The following is an 11,658-nucleotide window of genomic DNA, read 5'->3' on the forward strand; positions in this document are numbered from 1 at the left end:
CACAGTGACCTTGACCTTTGACCAGTGAAATCTAATAAATTTATCAGTGAGTCGAAGTGATACTGCATTCACAAGGTTGTTTTCAGGTCATCCTTGAGTCCAAGTGAATATTTGTACCAAATTTGAGGAAATTCCCTCAAGGCATTCTTGAGATATCGCGTTCACAGGAATGGGACGAACATACAGACGGTCGGATGGACGGACAAACCCGAAAACATAATGCCTCCGGCCACTGGCTATCACCTTTGCGAAGGCATAACATTTTGTAGCACAACAATAACCTGCATTTGCTGTATAAACCTCAATCAGACATTGTTAACTAAGGAAATAATGCCATCATTTATAATATATTGATTATGCTTGGTTAATCAAAGATGTCAGCAAAGATGTTAATCTACAATAAAAATGTTGTCTCTAATGTTATTGGTTGGAGACATTAATGCACTACTACACCATATTGTAGCGATCTGTGAGCCAGTTGCTCTGTTTAGACAACAAAAATGCGAAGGCTTACGGGACTGAAGTGTCCTGGGTAACTAGATTTTTTGGTCTTTATTAAATTTAAAAGTGCGTTAATTTTCAAACTTAGTTTTTGTGTTTTCTCTCTTCCTTTCTTAATGTATAATTCCATCACACATGAATTAAAACAACCGTCGAGAATCCTAGAAAGGAAGTGGCGCTCCAACAACTGTGTTGAAAATCACCTAGCCTGGAAAGATAGTGTTAAAGCATATAAGGAGGCCCTCCACAAAGCAAAAGCTGCCTACTACTCCACATTAATAGAAGAAAATAAAAACAACCCCAGGTTTCTCTTCAGCACTGTAGCCAGGCTGACAGAGTGTCACACCTCCACCGAACCCAGTATTCCTCGATCCCTGAATAGCAATATCTTTATGATCTTCTTGATAGTACGTTACTGAACACAATCAATCTCTCATTATCATCAGGATATGTACCCCAGTCCTTTAAACTATCTGTAATCAAACCCCTTCTCAAAAGAATCCACCCTGGACCCGGAGGTTTTAGCCAACTACAGACCGATATCCAACCTCCCCTTCCTTTCCAAAATCCTCGAGAAGGTTGTAGCCAATCAGCTGTGTGAGTTTCCAGGAAAGTAATGTAAATGAAGACTTTCAGTCAGGGTTTAGAGCTAATCATAGTACAGAGACAGCCTTGGCAAAAGTCACCAATGACCTTCTAATAGCTTCAGATCAGGGATTTGTGTCTGTCCTCGTCCTGTTACATCTTAGTGCAGCATTCGACACAATTGACCATCAAATTTTATAACAGAGACTAGAACAGTTAATTAGCATTAAAGAAACCGCCCTAAACTGGTTTAAATCATATTTTTCAGATCGATTCCAATTTGTGCAAATTAATGATGAGTCATCTGTGCACACCAAAGTTAACCACGGTGTTCCACAGGGTTCTGTGCTCGGCCCAAATGTATTCACATTATATATACTTCCACTAGGAAACATTATCAGGACACACTCTGTAAATTGCCACTGCTATGCGGGTGACACCCATTTATACTAAAACCAGAAAAGTGTAATCAATTATCTAAACTCCAAGCATGTCTCAAGGACATAAAAACCTGGATGACCCGCAACTTTCTCTTATTAAACTCAGATAAAACAGAGGTTCTAATACTTGGCCCTAAACACCTTAGAGATACATTATCTAATGATATAGCTGCGCTAGACGACATTGCCCTTGCTTCCAATGAAACAGTCAGGAACTTGGGAGTGATCTTCGATCCCGATTTGTCCTTTAATTCTCACTTAAAACTAATTTCTAGGACCGCCTTCTTCCACTTGCGTAACATCTCAAAAATCTGACATGTCCTTTCTCAAAAAGATTATCATTATTATCAGGCTCCAGCAGTAAGTTGTTAAAGACTCTGCAGCTTGTCCAAAATGCTGCAGCATGTGTCCTGACAAGAACCAAGAAAAGAGACCACATTTCTCCATATTAGCTTCACTTCACTGGCTTCCAGTTAAATCTAGAATATAATTTAAAATTCTCCTCCTCACCTTCAAGGCCCTTAATAATATGGCACCATTACACCTCAAAGAGCTGATAGTACCATATCAACCCACTAGAGCACTGCGCTCCCAGAATTCAGGCTTACTTGTCGTCCCTAAAGTCTCTAAAAGTAGAGTAGAGCCAGAGCTTTCAGCTATCAAGCTCCTCTCCTGTGGAATCATCTCCCACTTTCAGACTTAAAACCTTCCTTTACGATAAAGCTTATAGTTAGAGCTGGTCCAGGCTTGTCAGCCGTGGAAGCCACGCCCAGTCACAGGAAAGGTCCTGCCTCTTTTAAGTAGGGTTGAGCTCGTCTATCTAAGATGATTGACAGCCAACATTGTGGCCCCCAAGTTGGATACTGGCAAAGGAGTGCAGCCTGTAATGTCGGTGTCTACTATAACGTACAAAAAATATATTCATAACTTGTTTGCGGGAATTTCCCCAAAGGCATTACTTCCCTCTCCAGCGATCAAACGGTATGGGCCGGGGTACTACATACAACGTCACAGGCCAAATAACTTTACATCGCCAAACCTTAATCTTATGTAGTTTTAGGGATGGGCTATGCTAATGAGGGGGGCAAGTCGTCATGAATGTGGACATATAAAGTTTATGATAACGATCTGCGGTCCACTTTTTAGACTCTCCGAAAAATCAGGAACCAAGGAAAGCTGTAAAACGTTACATACTTCGCATTCTTCTCACATGTTTTTAATAATTACTTACTCATGTATAGCATGTTAAGAGACAAATGAAAAGTCTTTAATTTTCAAAACAGTAGAGAATAGAAATGTACATTAACCTCTTTATTTTGATGTTCACCTAGAAATACAATTTGATGGAAACCTGGCTGTTCAAAGGATAAATAGTGGCGCAAATCACCACAGCCAATCAGAGATGCAGGCTTTTACTTGCATTATTGAAATAATAATTGACACAATTTATACACTATATTGTACTATATGTAATATATATAATATATATGTACTATAACAGTGTCTGAAGAAGAGTCATGAGGCCTTCCTTCAATGACAACACCTCTTGACATCTTCTAGGTGTGTGTCACTGCTTTTTCACCGGGAGATTTTTTGTTTTGTTTTTTTAATTTTTGCGTCTGTTGCATGTTTGAGACGTTATCAACTCCCCCAACTCGCTCGCCATGAAACCAGAGGGGGATGTGGTGTTCTCACGTCAACTTCTCCTGGATTTCTACAGACTTTATACTAGGAGGCCAGGCGGAGAAAGTCCGCACAAACTGCGGAGTGTCTTGGACATTTGCGACATGCACCTCCTTGACAGAAAATAAGGGGGAACTGCAGAGTTCAGTGCATGTATGAAAGCAGCTTTGCAGATGTAGCCAGCACCTGTTGGCTGATGTATGGTCAGCCTGTTGTCAATGCTTTTCAGTAGCTTTTGAATGCTAACTTAACCCATTTACTAGATTCACATTAAATGTTATGTAATATGTAGGTTACATGTTTTGTATATGTATATTTTATGTACACTTAGAGAAGCAGCTTGCCGACTTGAGGAATGATGTGGAAAAGAAGATGATAATCTCATTCTGTGTTGTGTGTGCCTTACACTTTTCTCTGTAGGAAGATTTCAAGGAAACAAAAGCTCTACCCCCCTAGTTACCCACCACCCTCTACTGTGAGCAGGTAACATCTTTTCAACTGTTCAATTTGCAGCTAAAGGTGGGTGCAAACAAAAAAAATTCTGTAAAAGGTCATGCAATTGCACTGCCACGAGTTTGCTCAATATTACTGCAAGTGTTTGCATAGTGTCACAGACAGTGTTTGCACCATATGGCATATCCCTCCCAGTCCAGGTAAACATGTTATAGTGGAGATCAGAGCCCCTTACATAACAGCCAGCCACCCTATTAAGGGAAGGGCCACATGCTTTCTATATCTGCAGCCTCTCTGAGGACTGGCTGAGTGGCACACTCACTCACCCTCAGGCCGCACCGTCTCCAACACAAATACTATTGGCTCAAAAGTTCTGGCTGGAAACCATGTGACTGGCTGCGTCCGTCCAACAAGTCTTATAGATGGTTAATTATGAAAATAAGCAGAGAGAAGCCCTTTTCAAACTTGAGCTTCATGCTTTCAGACATACACTGAACATGGGATAATCTCCTGACATTAACCAGAGGGGAGAATGCAAATGTGCGAGCCTCTGGACTTTCTCCAGCCAGCCCTCTTGTTAAAACTCTGCAGAAAGTTCGAATGAGCTGATGTGACAACCCGGCAGGAGATCCTCCGTAGGAAACACCCCTAGTGAGTGGGCGTGTGGATCAAGTTTCTATCACACGGCAGACACAAAAATAAAAAACAAACAAAGAAAGAAATACAAATATCTCAGGATGAAAAAGCAGAGCCACACACATAAAAGACACATGCGAAGATGTCAAGAGAGTTTTTGATGCCAGTGTTGATGTGCTGTAAACAAAAACGTGATCTCCAGAGTAATACATTACATTCTGCCTTTCAAAATGTCAGTGTTGTTGTGAACGCGTCTGAGTGGAGAATTTCCTGCTGAGTAGTGCATGTGGCAAACTCAAAACTGCTATGGAAGACATGACATTTTTGTCTATAACTAATTGTAAGTAATAATCTTTTGTCGTGTCAGCATACGGCAGTGGCCCCGTTCAGACCTAGATCCAATCTCAAGTGGTGAGACCTAAGTATGTTAGTCCACACCTAGTATTAGAATGCATCCTGGATGTGTCTGCAGTGATCAGATCTCACTTCCCTGCTCTGTGGGCAAATAAACTCCAAACAAATAAATTCTGTTCACGAAGACCAAATTATGTTGACTTTAGCCAGTCTGTGTGTTAGTGTGTGTGTGTGTGTGCGCGCGTGTGTATCTCAAAAAGAAAGTAAAGTAGCATTTTTCATAAAGTGACCTGCCCCAGCAATAAACACATATGCATAAATGTGCAATCAACTTACAGCAATTTCCCTGCAGGCAGACATCGATATTCCAGTGCCTTCTATTTGTTTCAGTGCATACTCCTTCTCATCTTTCCTGCAGGGACAAACAGAGAAAATAGATGCATCGTCAGAAAACACCCAAACATTTTCAGGGTTCCCACTCTTTTCTGGAGATTGTGTTCTTGGATGATGTAGCTGAACAGCCAGGGATCGCCAGAAGGTCGGTGGTTCAATCCCGGGCTCCTTGGGGAAGATACTCTACCCCAACTACCCCTGACGGCTGTGCTGACAGTGTATGAATAGTGTGTGATAGATAAAGCACTGCGTATAGAGCACTATATGAATGTGTACATGAATATGTGAATGTGACTTGTACTGTAAAGCACTTTCAGTGGTCGATAAGACTTGCAAAGCTCTATGTAAAAGTCCATGTACCATTTCCTGCAAGGCTCCTCTATGTTGAAGTCTGATTTAAAAGACATGCAGTATATAACTTATGAATGAAATCACCTCTTACATGCTTGCACTGTCATAGTGTTATAGAAACATTTCAGTTCACAGGAATGAGCATTAGATGTTTTGATATAAGAGAAATTCTAGAAATTCACTAAAATTCAACTTGGATATAACAGTGGCCTAAATGATCAGATCTCAATGTGTCTTGGGAGTTGGATTAATGGATTAAGTGAATTGATTTTGGTGGTCAAAGTTCAATGGCAAGGTCATGGTGGTCTCACAAAACAGTTTTTTTGCCTCTTCAATATCATATCTCAAGACTGCCTTGAGGAAATTTCTACAACTTTTGATCAGTTGTCACTTGGGCTCAAAGATCACCTGAAACAATTCCAGAGGTCAAAGGTCACAGTGACCTTACATGAATCTGTAAAAAACATGTATGTAGACGGAAACGGCACTAGTTGACAACAGCAATGCAACATTTTCTACTTTCTCTTTATTCCCCATGTGTTTTCATGCCTGCAGGAAGGAAACTATGGTGAATCTGAGGCCGAAACTGTGATTAAAACATCCACAATTACATATGATAATAATGGATTACAGAGCCCTGATACCCTAACTAAACCCAACCCACTGCCATCGCTGTAGGTGCAGCCTGTTGAGCTCTAATCACTTTACTAATGTAGCAAAACATTTTTTTCATTTCATAATCAACACTATAACACATGTGAATCATCGAATAATTTTTCTACATAGAGTTAGAACAAGCTACAGTAATTTTGTATGTATTAGATATTGTCTTCCATGTCTGCATATGTCATGACAGTTTAGGCCCAATCATGATCGAGTGGTCCGGTCTTTGATTAAAGTTAGTTTAATTCACTCAAGATAATAACCCTGACACTGGAAATATTTTCGGGGGTGGTGGGGGGTATGAAAAACTATGTCTCAAAGAGCGAGAGCTAAAATGATCCATGACTGGAGGAGAGTTACACCTTTAAAACTTGGTCAACTGTTTTCCAGGTTTTCCAGGACACATTACCCTGCCATTACTCTGTTGTTGTTTCCCCCTCTGCATTTTAAGGAGTCATTTGTCCTTGTGAATCCCATTTGTGCATTAAAAACAGCTAATAAGTGAAAAATGATTATTCAGGAATTAGCACTTTCAGCAGATGAAAATGTATTATTTGAGATATGCGGTGTACCAGTGTATGAAATCCTTTTTAATCATAGAGCAGTGGAGAAAAGAAGGACTAATAGGAAGCACATTCTATTTAAAACACAGCAAAAAGGCACAGTTGTCTTTGGACGACATCAAGTACTTCATTCAGATAGCAGTTAGCACAGATCAAACAAGATGTCATGGTTTTAAGATCTAACCCCCTTCAGGCTTATTGTCATTGGAGAGTGGATTAAGTGGAACTGTCAGGCACACATATCTAATACTAGGTTAGCTGCACATGCACTCAAAGCAGCACATTACATCTAATAATTTGGTCTGTAAACAAATATATTATTAAAGCTGTCAGTTCTAAAGGTTTATTCAACAGCAAAGAAAACATGGTGGGAGAAACATCTAAAGCTAAATATTTTCTTGTCATTTTTAACTTTTTTCTCCAAAAAGACATAACATTAGGTTTCTCCAGTGTTTTCCAGGGGAAAATATCTTTGCAACAGGTCTGGTTCTGCACTTTTAAGGCACTGACAAACCAGGTCAACCTCACAACACCACCAAAGACAGATGGCTGTGTTGCATCACATCTGCTTTATGACTGCACAATGTATTTAAACACTGCAGCCAGTGGCATTGGCTGACCACAACAACACAGGCCTGTTTTGTATGTTCCTGACATGGAATTACTAGTACTCCGAAGAACATCTGGGAAATATGACCAAAGGCTTGTCAACTCTTTTGTTGTCAGTGTGAATCTGATGGAGTCTCACATTCAAAGCTCAGAATCCAAATTTAGACCATGCTGAACAAAATGTTTCATTTGGCACAGTTGTTTTTACCTCATAAATAGCCAGCCAATCAAGAGTACTTCCATAACATGCCAAAACAGCTACAAATAGATTCCATCAGATTTTGTGAGACGCATCACAAAATCTAATACCAATGATAGGCCACACATGACCAAGCAACACTATCAGTTCTGTTGGTGAGGGCCCTTGGGGTCTCTGCGTAGCGTTTTGTGCTGGTTAGTGTGTGTCTTCAATGCCAGTGCCAGAATCAGCAATGACGCCAGTGTGGTTTGCGCACAGTCCCATCGTGTCTCTTTTAAAGTTCGGAAGACTGTGGTCTGCGGATGCACTGGTGACTGGCTTTCGGTGAGTACTATTCAATGCCAGCATCATAACCCTATGCTTAAAAACCACCAGAGACAAGCAGCACTGCAAATGTCTGAACACAGTTTTCTTTGGAACCTTTTGCAATTTTTGTCATCGTACACCCATAGTAGACCTAACATGACTGGACAGGGCTAAAATTCTAAGAACTGAATGAAACCGTTCAGATAATATCATAATAATATGCCATTCATTCTGTCGAGTGAATGTTACATTTGAAAGTGATTGGAGATTTGGGAAATTTTCACCATTTGCTAGTGTATAAGTGACAGGAAAGAACCTTTCCTGATAAAGGTGCAAAACGACAACACGCAGTAAGTCAAGTGGAAATGTACATCATGTCTGCAGGAGACAGATGCACAGTTGGAGCCATACAGTTAGAATCCAGGCTCCTACAGGCACAATTCCAGAGGAAATACATGAACAGAGTCTATCTATTTAACAATATATCTTCACACACTATCAAGGGCATACTTTCTCCTAGCCAGGAAACAAATGCTTTTTATTAGGCCTATGAGAATATAATGTAGCTATTGTACAGCAGTTCAGATTCAGGTTCCCGTTTCAGTGGTGTTGTTTATTTTTAGGGAAACAACCACAGTAGCACATACTACAAGCTGTATTATTGTATCACAGTATCGATCTAAAGCAATTTAGCTGTAAATGCCATGGCTCTGAAAACTTTATAAGACTAGGACAAAACCCACTGTGTGGCCGGACTGTGTACTGTCAATGTGCAAAGCTGAGGACGTAGTTGAAAACTGCTACACAATGTGATGATTAGCTTACCTCATCATGTTGCATTCTGCCTAATGTAAGGGTGGTTTCATACCTTTTATATTTCATCTCTTACTCTCTGTTCTCACATTTACAGTATTTTAATACAATTTAAGCTGTTCCTATTGGCATGTTTTTCTTTGTCAATTGTCAGACGATAAAAGCCGTATGAAATAGTGACTGATGTGTAACGTGTTAGCCAGCAGTCACACACTGCTGCTCTACTCTGCTAAAATCATGATTTTACAACCTCAAAGTTGTCTGACTAAATCATCACATATGAAAATGAAATGCTGTGGTACCGATGCAGAAACTTTCCCCAGGAACTAGGAACCTTTGAAGGAACTCCTTGTCTGCCATCACAAGGACCAGGGTCCACTCACATCTGGTGGACATGAGGGCTCAATCACTGGGTCCATTTAACAATAATTAGGTGGAGTAAACAAGACAACATTGACAACCGTGATTTTTTAAGAAACCCCACAGGTAAGCTACCCTATATAAAATCTATACACGTATATTGATAATGTATCAAACACCCTCTAGGATTGTGTTACTTTGCAGCATTACATACGCTGCCAGGTATTACTGCTGCAGAGAGGCTGCCCATGACCTGCCTGTGATCACCTTTTGACCTCACGTCACATCTCTATTATCCATCCAGAAGGTAACAGGCCACTGCCTGACTCAGCTTTACAACTCGATGAGTCAATGCTGAATGAAGCAAAGGCTATTCTGATTCCTCGGCTGGTTATAGCAAATGCAAAACACAGATTCATGGCTGCATCAATCCCACTTTAATATCCTAACACAAAGAGTGAAACTGAGGCTTTTGGTCAATGCTGAGCACTGATCCACTATCAGCTCTTTTTTCTTTTCCATGTTACATCACACAATATTCAATATCACATGAGGCTATAACTACACATCATCACCTCTTCAATCCCATCCGATCATCAGCCACATAGGCTCGTACCCATTCCCTGTATCATTTGAATTATGTTGTTCTAGAAGGTAGCGCCTGATTATATTGCTGAAAAGCCAAGAGTGTTTAAGAGTGTTTATTTCATGGGGGTCATATACATCTGTCACATCTAGCCCGATCCCTGTAATAGTCTTTTCGGCTAGCGCAAATGGCAATTATATTGCATTGCTGCAATTGTGTAGCAACAACAACTAAAAAGGAGTGTTTCTACATAGCCAATATCATATCACTGTAAAAAGGTAACTTTTCATGCACGGTGGCCCAAGCAGGTCTTGAATGACACGTTCTTTCCAATCTGTCAGGGCACAGTGATTAAACTTTTGGCAAACTTACACATTTCACTTTCGCTATAAAAAAGAAAATCGCACTGTCAAGTATTATTGTGAATAGGGAGCTTGAAGCCAGCAGCACAGAGTGAAACTGCTGGCACAGCATGCGGGACATCTCAGAACATGCACTGCACATTATATGCACATGCGTTGGACTGTAAGATGCTTGACAGTGTCCGAAAAAACCGATCACTACCCACTGTGAGCGTGAGGGGAAAAAAGTTTGGCAGTGCACCGTGTTAAAATGAGGGGGGAGGGGGCAGCTTGTCCACGCAAAAGGCGCTGAACTGTCACTATCGCTCGAAGTGACGTGCGGTGGCTTCGGTTTACGTGCATCAACATCAGGCTGCATTCACTGGCGACGGTAAAGAAGACACTTGTCCAAACATTAAACCCACCGCCGCTGCTTTAGTGTGTTGTTTAAGGGGGGGGGGAGGAGGAGGAGGAGGAGGACGAGGAGTGTGGTGGTGGGGGTGGGGGGACCGTTGGTGAGTGAGTGAGTGCGTTACATGAAAACAAAAACACAGAAACACGGGTTAGCGCTTCGGCCAGGGTTCGATCTAAAGCCCCGTTCTAAACACCGCCGAGCCGTGAGTTGAGCACATGCAGCCTGTGGTCAGTGAGATGAGAGCACAAACAATAAGGTCCACGGTTATCTTACCCGTCTTTGCGTTTAGCTTTATAAACGTGCCCGTAGGTGCCTCGACCCACTTTGCAACCTTCATATTCGAACAGATCTTCTACTCTCTCTCTCTCGGCCGCCAGCTTTGTTTTGAAGTCGTAATCCATTTTAACCCATAAATACGTCTTAATTTACAATAAAATAAAATATTAATTATTACATGCATTAATTAAATAATCTGCTCGTTTTATTCCCCCACCATTTCCTTGTTTGGGATTTTGGTCTGCTCCGCTTAATGTTCACTGGCTCGTTGACGTTTCTAATTGGCGCGCAGGGCTCGCTGGGTAGTGTAGTTCTTTCTGAGCAGGCGCCTTGCTTCGCCAGCTTGGCAGCCGAGATGAAGGAAACTACAACGCGCGTTTCTCGCTGCGGTTTGTTGCGCTGTGCGTACTCATGAACGCTCTTCAAACATGCAGGCATCGGTGGTTTGAATTTCATGGAGTCCAGAGCTGTTCCTTCAAAGTTAATAGCTATGGACAAAAAATACATTCTTCAGAAATGCTGAAATGATCCCTAAACCTTTATTGGTAGTGATTTTATAGCACACACCCCAATTATAATCAAAGTAATACAATAAATGAAATCGGTCCTCACAGAAAAATATAAACGAAGGTTTCTATAAAATATACCGTTTTGTTTTATTGTCACACAAAGTGTAAATAGACAGCCAAATTGCTGCAGCTGGCATGGCACCTACATTTTTTACATAACATTACATTTCATTTAGCTGACGCTTTTATCCAAAGCGACTTACAATAAGTGCATTCAACCACGAGGGTACAAACCCAGAACAACAAGAATCAAGAAAGTACAATTTCTTCATTTTATGTATATATATATGTATTTATAATATTTTTACGACTGATGATTGATATTATTGTTGTTATTTAATAATAATAATAATAGCAATTTAACAAATACAAATGTTTGTATTATCATTATTATATTTTTACATTTGGTCACTGAATTGAATTTCCGGCTTGTGTTTCATACAATGCATTCAGATTTCTCTTTTCCTTTACTGAAACCCGTCCTAATTTACTCTTTACAAATATGATATAACGTTGTATTCTATGTGTAGTGAAATTATTTTCACGTATGTTTGAGTAAAAC

At 40.5% G+C, this 11,658-nt stretch overlaps 1 protein-coding gene across 1 annotated transcript in view; it reads right to left on the reverse strand.

The window, feature by feature from the left end:
• The window catches only part of cdk19 (cyclin-dependent kinase 19), a 57,608-nt gene extending 46,825 nt beyond the window's left edge, over window positions 1–10,783 (reverse strand). The window contains exons 1-2 of the mRNA XM_035143994.2: window positions 10,525–10,783; window positions 4,989–5,064 (exon numbers count right to left, since the gene is read on the reverse strand). Coding sequence (XP_034999885.1) covers window positions 4,989–5,064; window positions 10,525–10,652 — 204 coding nt within the window. The 5' untranslated portion in view covers window positions 10,653–10,783. The remainder of the gene's footprint in view (window positions 1–4,988; window positions 5,065–10,524) is intronic.
• Window positions 10,784–11,658: the final 875 nt, after the last annotated feature.

The sequence above is a fragment of the Hippoglossus stenolepis genome, chromosome 20 (genome assembly GCF_022539355.2).
Source record: "Hippoglossus stenolepis isolate QCI-W04-F060 chromosome 20, HSTE1.2, whole genome shotgun sequence".
Lineage (NCBI taxonomy): Eukaryota > Metazoa > Chordata > Actinopteri > Pleuronectiformes > Pleuronectidae > Hippoglossus > Hippoglossus stenolepis.